This window comes from Salmo salar, chromosome 13, assembly GCF_965601325.2.
Source record: "Salmo salar chromosome 13, fSalSal1, whole genome shotgun sequence".
Lineage (NCBI taxonomy): Eukaryota > Metazoa > Chordata > Actinopteri > Salmoniformes > Salmonidae > Salmo > Salmo salar.
This window is the reverse complement of record NC_138303.1, coordinates 106,407,782-106,430,049: the sequence shown is the minus strand read 5'-3', so window position 1 is coordinate 106,430,049 and position 22,268 is coordinate 106,407,782. Positions and strand designations below refer to the sequence as shown.

General features: G+C 45.1%; 1 protein-coding gene across 1 annotated transcript in view; it reads left to right on the top strand.

Annotated features, from left to right (window-relative positions):
- prlra (prolactin receptor a) overlaps positions 1–22,268 on the top strand; it is a 35,411-nt gene that overhangs the window by 7,854 nt on the left and 5,289 nt on the right. The window contains exons 2-4 of the mRNA XM_082960556.1: positions 17,850–17,952; positions 20,137–20,269; positions 21,454–21,623. Coding sequence (XP_082816682.1) covers positions 17,883–17,952; positions 20,137–20,269; positions 21,454–21,623 — 373 coding nt within the window. The 5' untranslated portion in view covers positions 17,850–17,882. The remainder of the gene's footprint in view (positions 1–17,849; positions 17,953–20,136; positions 20,270–21,453; positions 21,624–22,268) is intronic.

Below are 22,268 nucleotides of genomic sequence, written 5' to 3'. Positions count from 1 at the left end.
CAATGGCTGTGATGGGAGAAAACTGAGGATGGATCAGCAACAATAATGATCTAAATGACAGAGTGAAAAGAAGAATACAAATATTAAAAAAAAACATGCATCCTGCAACAAGGCACTAAAGTAATACCCCAAATAGAAAAACACAGCAAAGGAAAACACTTTTTGGCTTAAATGCAAAGCCTAATGTTTGAGCCAAATCCAACACTAGACATCACTGAGTAACTGCCTCCTTATTTTCAAGGATGGTGGTGGCTGCATCATGGTATGGGTATGCTTGACATCGGCAAATACTGGGGAGTTTTCAGGATAAAAACCAACGGGATCCTAGAGGAAAGCCTGGTTCAGTCTGCTTTACATCAGACACTGGGAGAGGAATTCACCTTTTCAGCAGGACAATAACCAAAAACACAAGACCAAATCTACACTGGAGTGACTTACCAAGACTACGTGGCTTTGGCTTACTGTCTAGCCATGATCCCCAACACCTTGATAGAGCTTGAAGAATTATGAAAAGAATAATGGGCAAATATTGCACACTCCAGGTGTACCGAGCTCTTAGAGACTTACCCAAGAAGACTCACAGCTGTAATCACTGCCAAAGGTGATTCTAACATGTATTGACTCAGGGGGGTGAATACTTATCTAATCAAGATGTATTCATGTTTTATTTTTTATTAATCTTTTTTTTAAGTATTTTTTTCTTCCACTTTTCACAGAGTATTTAGTGTAGATCGTTGACGACAAATTACAATTAAATCCATTTTAATCCCACTTTGTAAAACAATAAAATGTGAATGAAATCCAGGGATGAAAACTTATAAAACCCACTGTAGTCGAGGCTAGCTAGTAGTAAATGAATCGGTGGAAAGTGCTGATTTGTGAATTGTATAATGAGATTTTCCCTGTGAGTCAATAAGAAATCCTGCTGTGTGCTTGTTTTGAATTGAGGAGACTAGCTGTCAGCTGAGAGAGAGAAGCAGCACACTGCTCTCTCTTTTAGCACTGAGATGTGCATTTGTATCATGTTTGTATCATGCCCTTGATTATATCTAATTAGCTCTGTAGGTGTCAAGTCAACTGCCATTTTTAGTTTAGCCAAACTAATCTAATGATAACATTGGTAATAAAAAAACATGGTTATTAACAATGATTAACACTCCCAGGATTTATCACATCAACCACAGTCCTAAAATGAAATCTAGGCTACATTCATCTTGGAAAAGGGACAAGTTTGTTTGTGTGAGTGTGGTTGGCACGTGTTGTGCCAAGCAGCAAGGTTTGGTGTGCAGAACCTTCAACAAGGTTGTCATTAGAGGTGGTGGTGGTAGAAGTGGGTATTGCTGTGCTTGTGTCTGTGTCAGCATCCATACAATTAGGAATTAACACTTAAGGTCAAGCCCCTGTGGAGGTTGTGTGCAGATAAAGGTTGTGTGAGATTGATTTATCTCTAAGCTGTCTCACAGTAGCTGTGGTGAGGTAATGGCAATTAACTCAAATCAAATCAAAGTTTATTTGTCTCGTGCGCCAAATACAACAGGTGTAGACCTTACAGTGAAATGCTTACTTACAGGCTCTAACCAATAGTGCTAAAAAGGTATTAGGTGAACAATAGGTAAGTAAAGAAATAAAACAACAGTAAAAAGACAGGCTATATACAGTAGCGAGGCTATAAAAGTAGCGAGGCTACATACAGACACCGGTTAGTCAGGCTGATTGAGGTAGTATGTATGTGTAGATATGTTCCGATTCAAACTAAATCTATTTGTATAGTTGTGTACAAGGCTAAGCTGCTCATCTACACGCTTTCACTTTTCTCTGTCTCTCCATCTCTCTCTCTCTCTCTCTCTCTCTCTCTCTCGACCAATGATTCAGTATTCCATAGTTTCCATGGCATGTCCCTTCAATGTAAAAGTGCAGTAGTTACTCATAGTTATTTCTATAGCAATGAACCTTTTTTTACCTACCATATTTAACCTGGCAAGGCCCTTTGATCTGCTTGGAAATGTGGGCAGCCCAGGGGTTACTCTGGAAACGGGGGCAGCCCAGGGGTTACTCTGGAAACGGGGGCAGCCCAGGGGTTACTCTGGAAACGGGGGCAGCCCAGGGGTTACTCTGGAAACGGGGGCAGTCCAGAGGTTATTCTGGAAATATGGGCAGCCCAGGGGTTCTCTGGCTACTAAATAACCTCGTCTCAGGGCTGCTTTGCTACTGAGCTACCTAGGCTAGGCTACTAGGCTACTCAGAAGTAGAGGGTGTAGCAGCTCTTGGAGGTGGAAGAAGAGAATGTTTTCATGACTCTGTGTACAGTGAAAACACTGAGTCATAAGACATGGTGAGGGTGAAGGAAGTATGTGAGACAGGACAGAGGTGTAAACACTTACGATATTTACTGTAAGCAACATATGGCACAATATGTTGTGCCATGTGTTTGTCCGTGCATATGTCTGTATGTGTCACGTCCTGGCCAGTATAAGGGTTAATTGTTATTGTAGTTTGGTCAGGACGTGGCAGAGGGTATTTGGTTTATGTGGTTCGGGGTGGTGTTTTTTCTAAAAAGGGCATTTGATTTAAGTATTCCGGGGTTTTTGGGCACTGTTTCTTGTTTAGCGTGTGTGAGCCTAACAGGACTGTCTAGTAATCGTGAGTTTGTTTTGTTATTTTTGTATGTTCGTTTTTGAGTTTATTAAATGTTCAAAATGAACTATCTCAACTCTGCTGCATATTGGTCCTCTTTTTCCGACGATGATTTCGCTATATCGTCTGACGACGAAGAAATCCCTGACAGAATCTCCCACCAAACCAGGACCAAGCAGCAGAAGAAGGAGCAGAGGGAATTTGAGTTGAGCAAAAGAGAGAAATGGACATGGGAGCAAGTTATGGCCGGAGAGGGCCCATGGAGAAAGGCGGGTAAGGACCGGGAACGTTACCGAGGAATGCGACTGGCGTTGAAGCACGAGAGGCACCCCCAATAATTTTTTTGGGCGGGGCCACACGGGTAGTTTGGCTAAGCCAAGGAAGAGCCAGAAGCCAGCTACCCGTGGTTATATGGAGGAGCGTATGAGGTGGAGAGCGCCATGTTTCGCTGAGGAGCGCACTATCTCATCCATACGCACACACAGTCCGGTGCGCGTTATTCCAGCCCCTCGCAGGTGCCGTGCTAGAGCGGGCATCCAGCCTGGTAGGAGGATGCCTGCGCAGCGCATCTGGTCGCCGGTACACCTCCGAGGACCAGGCTACCCAACTCCCGCTCTACGCACGGCTACCATCAGGCCCCTGCACAGCCCAGTCTGCCCTGTACAAGCACCCCGCTCGTACAGGGCTACTAGTTCCATCCAGCCAGGACGGGTTGTGCAGGAGGTAAGATCAAGACTGCCTGTGCGCCTCCATAGCCCTGGGTTTCCAGCTCCTGTCTCTCGTGCGGACCCGGAAGTGCGTCAGCCCAGTCCGACTCGTCCTGTTCCCGCTCCCCGCACTAGCCTGGAGGTTCGTGTTCCCAGTCTGGTACGTCCAGTACCAGCACCACGCACCAGGCTTCAAGTGAGTCATCCCAGTCCGACGTCGCTAGAGCTGCCCGTCAGTCAAGAGTCGCCAGAACTGCCCGTCAGTCAAGAGTCGCCAGAACTGCCCGTCAGTCAAGAGTCGCCAGAACTGCCCGTCAGTCAAGAGTCGCCAGAACTGCCCGTCAGTCAAGAGTCGCCAGAACTGCCCGTCAGTCAAGAGTCGCCAGAACTGCCCGTCAGTCAAGAGTCGCCAGAGCCGCCCGTCAGTGAGGAATCGCCAGAGCCGCCCGTCAGTGAGGAGTCGCCAGAGCCACCCACTAGTCAGGAGCTGCCAGAGTGGCCAGACTGCCCGGAGATGCCAGAGTGGCCAGACTGCCCGGAGATGCCAGAGTGGCCAGACTGCCCGGAGATGCCAGAGTGGCCAGACTGCCCGGCGATGCCAGAGTGCCCGGCGATGCCAGAGTGCCCGGCGATGCCAGAGTGCCCGGCGATGCCAGAGTGGCCAGACTGTCTTCCGGGGCATGTCAGAGTTGCCCGACTGTCTTCCGGGTCTGCCAGAGTGGCCCGTCTACCCGGAGCTGCAGGGGTGGGTCGTCTGCCCGGAACTGCCAGAACCAGAGCCACCTCCAGATATAGGTGGGTTGGGGAGGGGGGGTGTAGCACAGTGCCGTCGTTGACGGCAGCCACCCTCCCTTCCCTCCCTTTAGTTAGGGGCATTTTTTTTGGGGGGGGGGGGGGGGGTTGTTATTTTTGAGGTGCTTCCGGGGTTAGCACCTTTAGGGGGGGGTACTGTCACGTCCTGGCCAGTATAAGGGTTAATTGTTATTGTAGTTTGGTCAGGACGTGGCAGAGGGTATTTGGTTTATGTGGTTCGGGGTGGTGTTTTTTCTAAAAAGGGCATTTGATTTAAGTATTCCGGGGTTTTTGGGCACTGTTTCTTGTTTAGCGTGTGTGAGCCTAACAGGACTGTCTAGTAATCGTGAGTTTGTTTTGTTATTTTTGTATGTTCGTTTTTGAGTTTATTAAATGTTCAAAATGAACTATCTCAACTCTGCTGCATATTGGTCCTCTTTTTCCGACGATGATTTCGCTATATCGTCTGACGACGAAGAAATCCCTGACAGTATGAGATGTCTCTCTGCGTTAAATGTTGGTGAACCATTGGTGAGAACACCATGCCAGGGGCCCTGCTCAACATGTCCATTCACTACAGTTATATATCTTTCCAGTACAACAGTGACAACCTTCTGGATGTTTCGAATACAATGAATCTCATCCTACAAATGGTCCATGATGCTCTGGTTCAGTTTTTACACTGTGTAAATAATTTGACCTAAACTCTTAGAAAAAAAAGGGTTTTAATGGTATTCAGTGTCCCTCCATGTGTGCTCTGTGTACCTACAGTAGGTGTACCTTGGTGTGTTCTGTGTGCTCTGTGTACCTACGGTAGGTGTACCTTGGTGTGTTCTGTGTGCTCTGCGTACCTACAGTAGGTGTACCTTGGTGTGTTCTGTGTGCTCTGTGTACCTACAGTAGGTGTACCTTGGTGTGTTCTGTGTGCTCTGTGTACCTACAGTAGGTGTACCTTGGTGTGTTCTGTGTGCTCTGTGTACCTACAGTAGGTGTACCTTGGTGTGTTCTGTGTGCTCTGTGTACCTACAGTAGGTGTACCTTGGTGTGTTCTGTGTGCTCTGTGTACCTACAGTAGGTGTACCTTGGTGTGTTCTGTGTGCTCTGTGTACCTACAGTAGGTGTACCTTGGTGTGTTCTGTGTGCTCTGTGTACCTACAGTAGGTGTACCTTGGTGTGTTCTGTGTGCTCTGTGTACCTACAGTAGGTGTACCTTGGTGTGTTCTGTGTGCTCTGTGTACCTACAGTAGGTGTACCTTGGTGTGTTCTGTGTGCTCTGTGTACCTACAGTAGGTGTACCTTGGTGTGTTCTGTGTGCTCTGTGTACCTACAGTAGGTGTACCTTGGTGTGTTCTGTGTGCTCTGTGTACCTACAGTAGGTGTACCTTGGTGTGATCTGTGTGCTCTGTGTACCTACAGTAGGTGTACCTTGGTGTGTTCTGTGTGCTCTGTGTACCTACAGTAGGTGTACCTTGGTGTGTTCTGTGTGCTCTGCGTACCTACAGTAGGTGTACCTTGGTGTGTTGCAGCCCTGGAGGAAAATGTCAGCACAATCAAAGAACTTAGAATAACTAGAAATGGCAGCCATTTGGAAACACAGTAACTAGTCCAATCACACACCAGGATGTTTATTAACCCAAATACATTTTTCAAGAGCCATCCTCTTGAATTGGTTGTGTGCGTGTGCGTGTGCGTGTGCGTGTGTGTGTGTGTGTGTGTGTGTGTTATCCCATGCCCCAGGATACCTCTCAGTGCACAACAGCCCAGTCCCCATCCTGTATCAACAGAATCATGAGGAGGCTGGTCAGGCCGGTTTACACTTTACTGTTTAGGTCACATGACGGTCAAGGTTCTTCTGACAAGGCCTCAGAGTGTGTCAAGGTTAGTGTGTGTGTATGTTTCACTTTTCTTTTCTTTTTTCCTTTATTTAACTAGGCAAGTCAGTTTAAGAACAAATTCTTATTTACAGTGACGGCCAATGAAGAAGGATATCTAAACAACTACACACTTACACACTAATTACCTGCTATTCCAGTCTGAAGGCAGCACCCACCCGAGCCATTCAAAACCCTACTAGCCTAGAGGAGTCATACCTGAGCCCCTTAATAATTAAATATCCCTAATCGTTATTCACCCAGGGAGCGTCAGGATACAGGCCTATCAGAAGAAGCCCTAAGATCTCCTTACCGTACAGTGTGTTAACTCGGGGATTTGATACCTCACACCTTCTGAAATGAGTCTGTAACCTATTCTGTTCTCTGAACAAGCATTGGGTGTTGGGAATCAACAACACACTAGGCTACATTAACGTGCTCTGCTGTTCCCCTTTGGTCCAGGCTGAAAGATCAAACATAACCCTATTGTTTGAGGAGGAGCATTGTTTGATCTTGTAATTGTAATACACCCCTATCCCACTGTCAGGAGGAATCAGAGAGAGAAAAAGGAAGATGCTGTAGAATTCAGCGTAGGCTACCTCATTGGCCTTGACAGTGCTCTGACTGTTCTAAACTCCTTGTGAGTAACAAATGGTTGTTTGATCATAATCAGTCATTGTATCGGTGAAAGGGAGGTAAAGAGAAAAATACCATTATCTAGGAATAATTGTAATCATTCCCTCACATAAAGTATCACCCCATGGGGTTGCCATGGACACCACCTCTCTTCTAGGATGCCATCTCATCTTTAGACTCAAGGTTCTAGAATTGCTTTTAGTCCAAAGAACGTTGATTCATTTCATAGTTTTATTCCAAAGAAAGTGTATTTATTTTATGATTTTATTCCAAAGAAAGTGTATTTATTTTATGGTTTTAATCCAAAGGAAGTACAGGTCCAAGTACAGTGTAGTAAAATAATTCATTACTACTTATTTTAGCAGGTTTACTGGTATCAGGGTGTAGATTTCCCATAAAGCCATTTATTTATTTGTTTTTAGTTTAACTACTAATGACCTAGACCCAGGGTTATCCTAGACCCAGGGTTATCCTAGACCCAGGGTTATCCTAGACCCAGGGTTATCCATGACCCAGGGTTATCCATGACCCAGGGTTATCCTAGACCCAGGGTTATCCTAGACCCAGGGTTATCCTAGACCCAGGGTTATCCATGACCCAGGGTTATCCTAGACCCAGGGTTATCCTAGACCCAGGGTTATCCTAGACCCAGGGTTATCCTAGACCCAGGGTTCTATAGTTATTCCAAAGAAAGTTGATTTATTTCATGCTTTTATTCCAAAGAAATCTAGTTTAACTACTAATGACCAATAAATAAAGTACAAGATATTAAGCTAACCCATTGTTATCTAGCCTACTGACTTAGATATGGCCTATAGTTGAGATTTAATTTAACCTTTCAATCACGATAAAGTATCTAGAGGGATAAACCAGCAAGGGATAAAAAAAGGGGGACCTGAGTGAGCAAAAGGTGAGAACTGTGAGAACGAAGACATTTAGGGTCACTATACAGACGTTGAATCAATTTATGTTTATGAGCGTCCCTGTTTGTTTGCCTTCACTCACTTTGCCAGCTTAGCGGGCTGCAGCTTAGTGATGCTATGGTTATGTAAGACAGAGCTATATACAGCCGGAGGACAATCCTCCCCTCCTTTCAACCACTTCAACTCTAATCTGACAATTATCAGATTAGGGTGACGTAGAAATCAATTTATATCCATCTATCTCCATGATTATGTCTGTTGGGAAATGTAAATATTGGTGATCAATATCAATTAACGTTTTGTAATGTAGGTCTAATTGCGGCAACTTCAAAATATTGCCATCTACAGAGTTAGCCATCCCTGAGACCAGCCTGGTAGCTCGTATTCGTCTGTAGGTTAATAATGAAGAGATCTACAGAGTTAGCCATCCCTGAGGCCGGTTTGGTAGCTCGTATTCGTCTGTAGGTTAATAATGAAGAGATCTACGGAGTTAGCCATCCCTGAGACCGGTCTGGTAGCTCGTATTCGTCTGTAGGTTAATAATGAAGAGATCTACAGAGTTAGCCATCCCCGAGACCGGTCTGGTAGCTCGTATTCGTCTGTAGGTTAATAATGAAGAGATCTACAGAGTTAGCCATCCCCGAGACCGGTCTGGTAGCTCGTATTCGTCTGTAGGTTAATAATGAAGAGATCTACAGAGTTAGCCATCCCCGAGACCGGTCTGGTAGCTCGTATTCGTCTGTAGGTTAATAATGAAGAGATCTACAGAGTTAGCCATCCCCGAGACCGGTCTGGTAGCTCGTATTCGTCTGTAGGTTAATAATGAAGAGATCTACAGAGTTAGCCATCCCCGAGACCGGTCTGGTAGCTCGTATTCGTCTGTAGGTTAATAATGAAGAGATCTACAGAGTTAGCCATCCCTGAGACCGGTCTGGTAGCTCGTATTCGTCTGTAGGTTAATAATGAAGAGATCTACAGAGTTAGCCATCCCTGAGACCGGTCTGGTAGCTCGTATTCGTCTGTAGGTTAATAATGAAGAGATCTACAGAGTTAGCCATCCCCGAGACCGGTCTGGTAGCTCGTATTCGTCTGTAGGTTAATAATGAAGAGATCTACAGAGTTAGCCATCCCTGAGACCGGTCTGGTAGCTCGTATTTGTCTGTAGGTTAATAATGAAGAGATCTACAGAGTTAGCCATCCGTGAGGCCGGTCTGGTAGCTCGTATTCGTCTGTAGGTTAATAATGAAGAGATCTACAGAGTTAGCCATCCCTGAGACCGGTCTGGTAGCTCGTATTCGTCTGTAGGTTAATAATGAAGAGATCTACAGAGTTAGCCATCCCTGAGACCGGCCTGGTAGCTCGTATTCGTCTGTAGGTTAATAATGAAGAGATCTACAGAGTTAGCCATCCCTGAGACCGGTCTGGTAGCTCGTATTCGTCTGTAGGTTAATAATGAAGAGATCTACAGAGTTAGCCATCCCTGAGACCGGTCTGGTAGCTCGTATTCGTCTGTAGGTTAATAATGAAGAGATCTACAGAGTTAGCCATCCCTGAGACCGGTCTGGTAGCTCGTATTCGTCTGTAGGTTAATAATGAAGAGATCTACAGAGTTAGCCATCCCTGAGACCGGTCTGGTAGCTCGTATTCGTCTGTAGGTTAATAATGAAGAGATCTACAGAGTTAGCCATCCCCGAGACCGGTCTGGTAGCTCGTATTCGTCTGTAGGTTAATAATGAAGAGATCTACAGAGTTAGCCATCCCCGAGACCGGTCTGGTAGCTCGTATTCGTCTGTAGGTTAATAATGAAGAGATCTACAGAGTTAGCCATCCCCGAGACCGGTCTGGTAGCTCGTATTCGTCTGTAGGTTAATAATGAAGAGATCTACAGAGTTAGCCATCCCCGAGACCGGTCTGGTAGCTCGTATTCGTCTGTAGGTTAATAATGAAGAGATCTACAGAGTTAGCCATCCCCGAGACCGGTCTGGTAGCTCGTATTCGTCTGTAGGTTAATAATGAAGAGATCTACAGAGTTAGCCATCCCCGAGACCGGTCTGGTAGCTCGTATTCGTCTGTAGGTTAATAATGAAGAGATCTACAGAGTTAGCCATCCCTGAGACCGGTCTGGTAGCTCGTATTCGTCTGTAGGTTAATAATGTAGTAAGGTACGGTGGAAGCTTATGCAAGAGGGCTTTATAAACAAAAAGAGTTCAATGCATCGATCGACGAGACTTCAAGGAGGGTCAGCCTACTTTCTGATACAGAGTGTGTTATGATAAACTGTGTTCACTGTCTTCAATACAGTGGCAGCTGCATTCATATAATCGATTTTCCCCATAGTCTATAACCAGTATGAATGTTAACTGAATGATTTGTTATCTGCTATTTAATGAAAGGCATGCCCTATTCTTATAAAGGAAGTTAATTTTAATTCTTAACGTCTTAAGTAACTAATCAATATGCTTTCTGAAAAATAGCTTCTCGTCAATCCAGATACCCAGATATTAATAAGCGTGGACACGATCAATGTGTAAATCATCAGATACATTTTTACGTGATTTGGAAAATAACACATAATTAGTTTTGCCTGCATTAAGTTCCAATTTCAGTTCAACAAAGGCTTTCTGCAAAGCATCATTTATTATGATTTGTTATTTATTTCACCTTTATTTAACTAGGCAAGTCACTTAAGAACAAATTCTTATTTACAATGACGGCCTAGCGGGGAACAGTGCCTTGCTCAGTGGCAGAACGACAGATTTTTACCTTGTCAGCTCGTGGATTCAATCCAGCAACCTTTCGGTTACTGGCCCACTAGGCTACCTGCCGCCCCAAAAAGCCGATTGTAGTTCTGTTAGAGCGCTGTCAACAGAATGCACAGCGGTATCATCCTCATACACGTGTTAGCTCCTCAACCTGAGGTTTGGCTAAACTGGACCAATGATTCAGCATACCATAGTGCCAAAAGTACAGTAGTAAAACACAGAGTTTATTTTCCCACTAAATAACCTTGTCTCAGGGATGCTTTGCTACTGAGCTACCTAGGCTAGGCTACTAGGCTACTCAGAAGTAGAGGGTGTAGCAGCTCTTGGAGGTGGAAGAAGAGAATGTTTTCATGACTCTGTGTACAGTGAAAACACTGAGGCATAAGACATGGTGAATGTGAAGGAAACACTAGTGGTATTTACTGTGAGACAGACCCGTCACAATATGTTGTACCATGTGTTTGTCTGTGCATATGCGTCTGTGTGGTGCGAAAACCATGCCAGTAGGCCTGCTTACCATGTCCATCCACTAGATTATATTATGTACAGTATCTTTCCAGTACGACAGTGACAAGCTTCTGGATGTTTCCATTACAATGAACGTCATCCTACAAAAGGTTCCATGATGCTCTGGTTCAGTTTTTATACATCATTTGACCTAGGTTGCCTCCTAAATGACACCCTATTCCCTACATCGGGGATGGGCAGCTCCAGTCCTCCGGGGCTGGAGTGGTGTCACACGTTGTCCACATCCCACAGCTGATTAAACTAACTGAATTCTGAACTGAAGATAATAATCAGTTGATTGTTGGAGTCAGGCGTGTTAGCTGGGGCTGGGTTAGAAGTGTGACACCTATCAGGCCCCCTGAGGACTGGAGTTGCCCATCCCTACCCTAGTGCACTACTTCTGACCAGAGCCACAGGGCTTAAAAGTAGTGTACTATGTAGGGAATAGGTTGCCATTTGGGACGTAGTCCTGGTCATGAGAGATACCATTCATCAGACACAAGGGCCAGTTTGAAGACGCTCAGCAACCTCTATGTGCCATTCAGAAGATGAACAATAAGAAGGGAGTGTAATGAGACCAATGTCTTTTTCACCAGGGAGCTCTGCAATAACGATGTCCATCGTGTAGATACAGCGCCTTCATAAAGTCTTCATACCCCTTGTCTTATTCCACATCTCAATTAAACATTGATTAAATCGATTTTTTTTCCCTCTCTCACCCATCTACACACAATATCCCATAATGACAAAAGTTAAAAAATTAAAATGCAAATATATTGAAAATGAAATTTACATAAGTATTCACACCCCTGAGTCAATACATGTTAGAATCACCTTTGGCAGTGATTTTTACAACAGTCTGTCTGAGTAAGTCTCTAAGAGCTTTGCACACCTGGACTGTACAATATTTTCATATTACTATTTAAAAAATTCTTCAAGTCTTGCTGTAGATTTTCAAGACGATTTTAAGTCAAAACTGTAACTAGTCCACTCAGGAACATTCAATGTCGTCTTGGTAAGCAACTCCGGTGAATATTTGGCCTTGTGTTTTAGGTTATTGTCCTGCTGTTTGTGTGTGTGTGTGTGTGTGTGTGTGTGTGTGTGTGTGTGTGTGTGTGTGTGTGTGTGTGTGTGTGTGTGTGTGGTGTGTGTGTGTGTGTGTGTGTGTGTGTTATCCCATGCCCCAGGATACCTCTCAGTGCACAACAGCCCAGTCCCCATCCTGTATCAACAGAATCATGAGGAGGCTGGTCAGGCCGGTTTACACTTTACTGTTTAGGTCACATGACGGTCAAGGTTCTTCTGACAAGGCCTCAGAGTGTGTCAAGGTTAGTGTGTGTGTGCGTACTGTGATTCATATAGAAAGATATCTAAACAACTACACACAGTGTCTAAAGACTACTTTGTTGAGCCATCGTACCTACTGTACACTCTTAGAAAAAAAGGTGCAATCTAGAACCTAAAAGGGTTCTTCGACTGTCCCCATAGGAGAACCCTTTGAAGAACCCTTTTTGGTTCCAGGCAGAACCCTTTTGAGTTCCATGTAGAACCCTTTACAGAGGGTTCTACATGGAACCCAAAAGAGTTCTACCTGGAACAAAAAAGGGTTCTCCTATGGGGACAGCTAAAGATATGTTTTGGATTCCTTTTTTCGAAGATTGTGGCTTTTGTAGCACTCTCCAGTTGGTGTACTGATGTTTGACGACCAGGCCCAGGTCAGGTTCTAATTACCTGCTATTCCAGTCTGAAGGCAGCACCCACCCGAGCCATTCAAAACCCTACTAGCCTAGAGGAGTCATACCTGAGCCCCTTAATAATTAAATATCCCTAATCGTTATTCACCCAGGGAGCGTCAGGATACAGGCCTATCAGAAGAAGCCCTAGGATCTCCTTACCGCACAGGGCGCAATCTGATACCTCACACCTGAAATTGCAGTCTGTAGCCTCTTAACACCTAGGATGCTATCCTAGACCTAGGGTTATCCTAGACCCAGGGTTATCCTAGACCCAGGGTTATCCTAGACCCAGGGTTATCCTAGACCCAGGGTTCTATAGTTATTCCAAAGAAAGTTGATTTATTTCAAGCTTTTATTCCAAAGAAATCTAGTTTAACTACTAATGACCAATAAATAAAGTACAAGATATTAAGCTAACCCATTGTTATCTAGCCTACTGACTTAGATATGGCCTATAGTTGAGATTTAATTTAACCTTTCAATCACGATAAAGTATCTAGAGGGATAAACCAGCAAGGGATAGAAAAAGGGGGACCTGAGTGAGCAAAAGATGAGAACCGTGAGAACGAAGACATTTAGGGTCACTATACAGACGTTGAATCAATTTATGTTTATGAGCGTCCCTGTTTGTTTGCCTTCACTCACTTTGCCAGCTTAGCGGGCTGCAGCTTAGTGATGCTATGGTTATGTAAGACAGAGCTATATACAGCCGGAGGACAATCCTCCCCTCCTTTCAACCACTTCAACTCTAATCTGACAATTATCAGATTAGGGTGACGTAGAAATCAAGGCACCATGGAGTAAATACCAACGTCACTCTGGGGGTCAGAAGTCGTGGAGGTAACAAGGTAGCTAGATGGAGTAATATAGTTAAATCAGTGTTACTTCATCGGCTTAGTGGAAGTAGCAGTTAGGCATGCAGAACAGATGATCTCTGCCTGGCTGCTATTAGTTAGTCCCTTCAGTTGATTTTTTTTATTTTCGCGATCCACAGTCCTGCAAATGGGGGTTGCACTGCAGTCTGATCAACACTGCTACTGCTGTTTCTTTAAGGTAGTTGTTGTGAAATTGTTAGGTTAGATTACTTGTTAGATATTACTGCATGGTCGGAACTAGAAGCACAAGAATTTCGCTACACTCGCATTAACATTTGCTAACCATGTGTATGTGACAAATAAAATTAGATTTGATTTGGATTTGTTTCTCCTTGGTTATGATGACACATAAGCCCTCAGTGTTACACAATCAGATGTGCTGTACATGCCAGCTGGAAAGAGGAGGAGCTTTGTTCATCTTTGCACACATGGGGGAAAACAATATCCTTTTTCTCCAGCTTTTCTGTCATGTTTACTCTTCTCTGCAGGCCTGAAATATATTTTTATATCATTCTATATACGGTACTTCAAAAATTCAATTGACTCATGACTACTTCAAAGTAGCAAGGCTATGTGATTCCAGCTCTTTCTCAGGGTGTTAAGATAAAATGCTGACCTGGGATGAACCCATGAATTGCTCAGTAATAAGACCTTATGCACAGCACACTCCAGCTGTCAGAGAGATTCACACATCTTTCTGGCTCGCCTTGCACACAGATTACATCACAGTGTAGAGAACCTTGTTGGTCCCCATGAACAGAGCCTAATTGACCTCGTTAGTTACCCAGTTACCCAATTAGACAGGATGTCAGCATGCAGAGGATCCACTCTACAGAGAATACAGGGAGGAAACTCTGTTGCTGAGGGAATATTTTTCCCTCAGCAGTTTCAGGTGTATGATCAAATAAAACATGTTTAATACTCTGCCTGAAAAGCTGAATTCTCCAGCTATTTGTTTCTGTTATTATTTTCTATCAAAATATCACAGCTATTTTCCTCAGCTTAGTATTATATTCTGATCTTCTATTGATTTTCACCTGAATGGTGGTAAACATCAAGACAACATGAATAAATATTTTACAAGCATCAAATCAAATCATTTGTTTTATTGATCACATATACATGGTTAGCAGATGTTAATGCGAGTGTAGCGAAATGCTTGTGCTTCTAGTTCCAACAGTGCAGTAATATCTAACAAGTAATATAACAAATTCACAACGACAATGTAAGGGGATGGAATCAGAATATGTACATATAAATATATGGATGCGCGATGGCCGTGCGGCATAGGCGAGATGCAATAGATGCAATAAAATACAGTATATACATATGAGATGAGTAATGTAGGATATGTAAACATTATTAAAGTGCCATTATTTAAAGTGACTGGTGATACCTTTATTAAATCCATTTATTAAAAGTGGCAAGAGATTTGAGTCTGTATGGCCTTCCCTGTAGCTCGGTTGGTCGAGCATGGTGTTTGCAACGCGTGGTGTTTGCAACGCGTGGTGTTTGCAACGCGTGGTGTTTGCAACGCGTGGTGTTTGCAACGCATGGTGTTTGCAACGCCAGGGTTGTGGGTTCGATTCCCACGGGGGGCCAGTATGGAAGAAAAAAAATGTATGAAATGAAATGTAAGTCGCTCTGGATAAGAGCGTCTGCTAAATGACTAAAATGTAAATGTAAAAAATGTATGTTGGCAGCAGCCTCTCTATGTTAGTGATGGCTGTTTTAACAGTCTGATGACCTTGAGATAGAAGCTGTTTTTCAGTCTCTCGGTCCCAGCTTTGATACACCTGTACTGACCTGGCCTCCTGGATGATAGCGAGGTGAACAGGCAGTAGCTCGGCTTGTTGTTGTCTTTGATGAACTTTTTGGCCTTCCTGTGACATCAGGTGCTGTAGATGTCCTGAAGGGCAGGTAGTTTATACCCGGTTATGAGTTGTGCTGACCTCACTACCCTCTGGGGAGTCTTGCGGTTGAGGGCGGTGCAGTTGCCGTACCAGGCGGTGATACAGCCTGACAGGATGCTCTTGATTGTGCATCTGTAAAAGTTTCTGAGGCTTTTAGGTGACAAGCCAAATTTCTTCAGTCTCCTGAGGTTGAAGAGGCGCAGTTGCGCCTTGTTCACCACGCTGTCTGTGTGGGTGGACCATTTCAGTTTGTCCGTGATGTGCACATCGAGGAACTTAAAACTTTCCACCTTCTCCATTACTGTCCCGTCGATGTGGACAGGGGGGTGGTCCCTCAGCTGTTTCCTGAAGTCCACGATCATCTCCTTTGTTTTGTTGACGTTGAGTGAGAGGTTATTTTCCTGACACCACACTCTGAGGGAATTTCCATGACTGTGGAAATTCAATGGGGCCATGGATGGATTAGAAAATGTCATTTTAAAACTACACAAGTTGCGGTTAGAAGGTGAACTCAACCACCTGGACAAGGCTAGGATGGACCAGTTGAACCAGGTTGACACTGACCTTCACTAACACGCCAGTCTAGAATGGCTGTCTTTCCAAATCTGGTCTAGTTGAGGCTACTAATACGCATACTTACAGTTTGCATTATTTCCTGAGGATGGAGGTACAGACCCTTTTATGTAACAATAAAGATATAATAAGTAAATGAGTTAGAAACCATTGAGACATCACCTTTTTCATTATGTAACTGGTCAGATGGCAAGAATTTGTTCGGTTAATTAAAAAAAAAAAAAATCCACTAATAACACAAGTTGATAAACTGCATTTAAAATCATCAAGTAGGATTACACAAAAAAACGTATTTCCATCGTGGTCTTCAGTCTGACTTTGGCCAGCATATACTGGTAGTAACCATGTTGTTTCCCCTAGCATCAAGTCTTGTTTCTACTGATCACAGACAACCAGGGGTTCAATTACATGATGTCGCCTGTCTTGTGTTATAGTGTTCAGAGACACCTGATAGGTTGATCAAATGTATTTATATAACCCTTCTTACATCAGCTGACATATCAAAGTGCTGTACAGAAACCCAGCCTAAACCCTCAAACAGCAAGCAATGCAGGTGTAGAAGCACGGTGGCTAGGAAAAACTCCCATGAAAGGCCAAAACCTAGGAAGAAACCTAGAGAGGAACCAGGCTATGAGGGGTGGCCAGTCCTCTTCTGGCTGTGCTGGGTGGAGATTATAACAGAACATGGCCAAGATGTTCAAATGTTCATAAATGACCAGCATGGTCAAATAATAATAATCACAGTAGTTGTCGAGGGTGCAACAAGTCAGCACCTCAGGAGTAAATGTCAGTTGGCTTTTCATAGCCGATCATTGAGAGTATCTCTACCGCTCCTGCTGCCTCTAGAGAGTTGAAAACAGCAGGTCTGGGACAGGTAGCACGTCCGGTGAACAGGTCAGGGTTCCATAGCCGCAGGCAGAACAGTAGAAACTGGAGCAGCAGCACGGCCAGGTGTACTGGGGACAGCAAGGAGTCATCATGCCAGGTAGTCCTGAGGCATGGTCCTAGGGCTCAGGTCCTCTGAGAGAGAGAAAGAAAGAGAGAATTAGAGAGAGCATACTTAAAGTTCACACAGGACACCGGATAAGACAGGAGAAATACTCCAGATATAACAGACTGACCCTAGCCCCCCGACACATAAACTACTGCAGCATAAATACTGGAGGCTGAGACAGGAGGGGTCAGGAGACACTGTGGCCCTGTCCGACGATACCCCCGGACAGAGCCAAACAGGCAGGATATAACCCCACCCACTTTGCCAAAGCACAGCCCCCACACCACTAGAGGGATATCTTCAACACCAACTTACCATCCTGAGACAAGGCCGAGTATAGCCCACAAAGATCTCCGCCACGGCACAACCCAAGGGGGGGTGCCAACCCAGCGACTCAACCCACTCAAGTGTCGCACCCCTACTAGGGACAGCATGGAAGAGCACCAGTAAGCCAGTGACTCAGCCCCTGTAATAGGGTTAGAGGCAGAGAATCCCAGTGGAGAGAGGGGAACCGGCCAGGCAGAGACAGCAAGGGCGGTTCGTTGCTCCAGAGCCTTTCTGTTCACCTTCACACTCCTGGGCCAGACTACACTCAATCATAGGAATGTACGGAAGGACCAAATCGGAAAGATGGGTAGGAGCAAGCCCATGTAATGCTTTGTAGGTTAGCAGTAAAACCTTGAAATCAGCCCTTGCCTTAACAGGAAGCCAGTGTAGGGAGGCTAGCACTGGAGTAATATGATCACATTTTGGGGTTCTAGTCAGGATTCTAGCAGCTGTATTTAGCACTAACTGAATATTATTTAGTGCTTTATCTGGGTAGCCGGAAAGTAGAGCATTGCAGTAGTCTAACTTAGAAGTAACAAAAGCATGAATTAATTTGGTCATGCTTCATGCTTGGTCTATTTCTATCTCTGTTTTCCCAGAATTCAACCTGACTTGCGAGGCAGTGAGGAGGCATGATGTGGAGAGACGTGGGAGTAACACTGATACTGTCACTAATCCTGCCTGTGGTTGCTCAGGGAGCACGTAAGTCACAGACCACAAAGTGTGTGTGCGTGCGTGTGTGTGTGTGTGTGTGTGTGTGTGTGTGTGTGTGTGTGTGTGTGTGTGTGTGTGTGTGTGTGTGTGTGTGTGTGTGTGTGTGTGTGTGTGTGTGTGTGTGTGTGTGTGTGTGTGTGTGTGTGTGTGTGCGCGTGTGTATGATATTGCCACTAATCTGCATGTGGTCACTCGGAACATATAAACCAAAGACCAGGCCATGTAACCTCTGATTGGATTTGGATTACAATGTCCATATATAACTGGCTGAATTAAAGGGAGACAGCGTGTCCAGAATGATTAAGACTATGCATGGAGCATATCAACAGTGTCGGCTGAAGGCTGTATCACATCCGGCTGTGATTGGGAGTCCCATAGGGCGGCGCACAATTGGCCCGGTGTCGTCCAGGTTTTGCCAGGGTAGGACGTCATTGTAAATAAGAGTTTGTTCTTAACTGACTTGCCTAGTTAAATAAAGGTTAAATAAAATTATGTAAAAAATTGACTGTAGTTTCAGTACTATGCCCCTCCCAGTAGACACTGGAAATACACTACTACCATATCTAGATAACTTGTGCATTTTTAATGGGCCCTAAACAGCCACAAGTAAAATGGACACTTTAGATATTGATATATTCTAGATAGATATATTTTGACCTCAATGGGAAAACTAATAAAGGTCAAATAAAATGAATAAGGAAATAGCTGGTCTAACTGTGAAAGGTGTTGCGTGTTGTCTCACAGGTGTTGTGTGTTGTCTCACAGGTGTTGCGTGTTGTCTCACAGGTGTTGTGTGTTGTCTCACAGGTGTTGCGTGTTGTCTCACAGGTGTTGCGTGTTGTCTCACAGGTGTTGTGTGTTGTCTCACAGGTGTTGCGTGTTGTCTCACAGGTGTTGCGTGTTGTCTCACAGGTGTTGCGTGTTGTCTCACAGGTGTTGCGTGTTGTCTCACAGGTGTTGCGTGTTGTCTCACAGGTGTTGCGTGTTGTCTCACAGGTGTTGCGTGTTGTCTCACAGGTGTTGCGTGTTGTCTCACAGGTGTTGCGTGTTGTCTCACAGGTGTTGCGTGTTGTCTCACAGGTGTTGCGTGTTGTCTCACAGGTGTTGTGTGTTGTCTCACAGGTGTTGTGTGTTGTCTCACAGGTGTTGCGTGTTGTCTCACAGGTGTTGCGTGTTGTCTCACAGGTGTTGCGTGTTGTCTCACAGGTGTTGCGTGTTGTCTCACAGGTGTTGTGTGTTGTCTCACAGGTGTTGCGTGTTGTCTCACAGGTGTTGCGTGTTGTCTCACAGGTGTTGCGTGTTGTCTCACAGGTGTTGTGTGTTGTCTCACAGGTGTTGCGTGTTGTCTCACAGGTGTTGCGTGTTGTCTCACAGGTGTTGTGTGTTGTTGTCTCACAGGTGTTGCGTGTTGTCTCACAGGTGTTGCGTGTTGTCTCACAGGTGTTGCGTGTTGTCTCACAGGTGTTGTGTGTTGTCTCACAGGTGTTGTGTGTTGTCTCACAGGTGTTGCGTGTTGTCTCACAGGTGTTGCGTGTTGTCTCACAGGTGTTGCGTGTTGTCTCACAGGTGTTGTGTGTTGTCTCACAGGTGTTGCGTGTTGTCTCACAGGTGTTGTGTGTTGTCTCACAGGTGTTGTGTGTTGTCTCACAGGTGTTGCGTGTTGTCTCACAGGTGTTGTGCTGCCTTCTGTGCCTGTTGTCTGACCTGGTTTATCGGTTGTCTGACCTGGTTTATCGGTTGTCTGACCTGGTTTATCGGTTGTCTGACCTGGTTTATCGGTTGTCTGACCTGGTTTATCGGTTGTCTGACCTGGTTTATCGGTTGTCTGACCTGGTTTATCGGTTGTCTGACCTGGTTTACCGGTTGTCTGACCTGGTTTATCGGTTGTCTGACCTGGTTTATCGGTTGTCTGACCTGGTCTACCGGTTGTCTGACCTGGTTTATCGGTTGTCTGACCTGGTTTATCGGTTGTCTGACCTGGTTTACCGGTTGTCTGACCTGGTCTACCGGTTGTCTGACCTGGTTTATCGGTTGTCTGACCTGGTTTATCGGTTGTCTGACCTGGTTTATCGGTTGTCTGACCTGGTTTATCGGTTGTCTGACCTGGTTTATCGGTTGTCTGACCTGGTTTATCGGTTGTCTGACCTGCTCTTCCGGTTGTCTATCCTTCAGGCCACACTCCCCCAGGAAAGCCCAAGCTGACCAGTTGTAGGTCCCCAGATAAGGAGACCTTCACCTGCTGGTGGGAACCAGGCTCTGATGGGGGACGACCCACCACCTACTCCCTCTTCTACCACAAAGAGAAGTGAGTGGTTATGCAGACATACCACATGCCCACTGGCAAGGAGGTGGACACCCACGAAGCAACACCCCCCCCCCATGCCTGCATTACCCCCTATCACATGCTCCCTCCTAAAACACATTGGTCACTTGTCTTGGACACACCTTCACACACAGGCTTAGGTACAAACACACTGGTGTTTTTTCAGGAATTGTTTATGTACACACAAAGGCAAAGGATGTTGACTTGTTTTTTTCCCCGTCATGTAAATAGCAAGACTGAAAAATCATAACAATGCCTCCACACGAACACTTGTTATTCTGACTCCTGTCCGGACATGTTGTTCCTCACTAATATCACATTGTCATCTCTGTGTCAACGCTATCTGTCTGTCTCTGTCTCTCTCTCTGTGTCCCTGTCTCTCTTTCTCTCTGTCCCTGTCTCTTGTCTCTCTCTCTGTCCCGTTCTCTCCAGCTCTGACACGGTCTATGAGTGTCCAGACTACTTTCCTATCTGTCTGTCTCTGTCTCTCTGTCTCTCTCTCTGTGTCCCTGTCTCTCTTTCTCTCTGTCCCTGTCTCTTGTCTCTCTCTCTGTCCCGTTCTCTCCAGCTCTGACACGGTCTATGAGTGTCCAGACTACTTTCCTATCTGTCTGTCTCTGTCTCTCTCTCTGTGTCCCTGTCTCTCTATCTCTCTGTCCCTGTCTCTTGTCTCTCTCTCTGTGTCCCTGTCTCTCTGTCCCTGTCTCTTGTCTCTCTCTCTGTGTCCCTGTCTTTCTTTCTCTCTGTCCCTGTCTCTTGTCTCTCTCTCTGTCCCGTTCTCTCCAGCTCTGACACTGTCTATGAGTGTCCAGACTACCTCACTAACTGTCTCTCTGTCTCTAACTGGAACTAACTGTCTCTCTCTGTCCCTGTCTCTCCAGCTCTGAAACAGTCTATGAGTGTCCAGACTACCTCACTAACTGTCTCTCTGTCTCTAACTGGAACTAACTGTCTCTCTCTGTCCCTGTCTCTCCAGCTCTGAAACAGTCTATGAGTGTCCAGACTACCTCACTAACTGTCTCTCTGTCTCTAACTGGAACTAACTGTCTCTCTCTGTCCCTGTCTCTCCAGCTCTGAAACAGTCTATGAGTGTCCAGACTACCTCACTAACTGTCTCTCTGTCTCTAACTGGAACTAACTGTCTCTCTCTGTCCCTGTCTCTCCAGCTCTGAAACAGTCTATGAGTGTCCAGACTACCGTACAGCGGGGGCCAACTCCTGTTTCTTCAACAAGAATGAAACATCCATCTGGGTCAACTACAACATCACTGTAGTGGCCACCAACGCACTTGGCAACAACTTCTCTGACCCTGTGGATGTAGACGTGGTCTATATAGGTAAGAAACTTGATCCCATGGGCGTGGTCTATATAGGTAAGAAACTTGACCCCATGGGCGTGGTCTATATAGGTAAGAAACTTGACCCCATGGGCGTGGTCTATATAGGTAAGAAACTTGACCCCATGGGCGTGGTCTATATAGGTAAGAAACTTGACCCCATGGGCGTGGTCTATATAGGTAAGAAACTTGACCCCATGGGCGTGGTCTATATAGGTAAGAAACTTGACCCCATGGGCGTGGTCTATATAGGTAAGAAACTTGACCCCATGGGCGTGGTCTATATAGGTAAGAAACTTGACCCCATGGGCGTGGTCTATATAGGTAAGAAACATGACCCCATGGGCGTGGTCTATATAGGTAAGAAACTTGACCCCCATGGGCGTGGTCTATATAGGTAAGAAACTTGACCCCATGGGCGTGGTCTAGAGGATATACAGAGAGACTATACAGAATATACAAAGAGAGTATAGAGGATATACAGAGAGACAGTATATAGAATATACAGAGAGACAGTATATATAATATACAGAGAGACAGTATATATAATATACAGAGAGACAGTATATAGAATATACAGAGAGACAGTATAGAGGATATACAGAGAGAGTATAGAGGATATACAGAGAGAGTATAGAGGATATA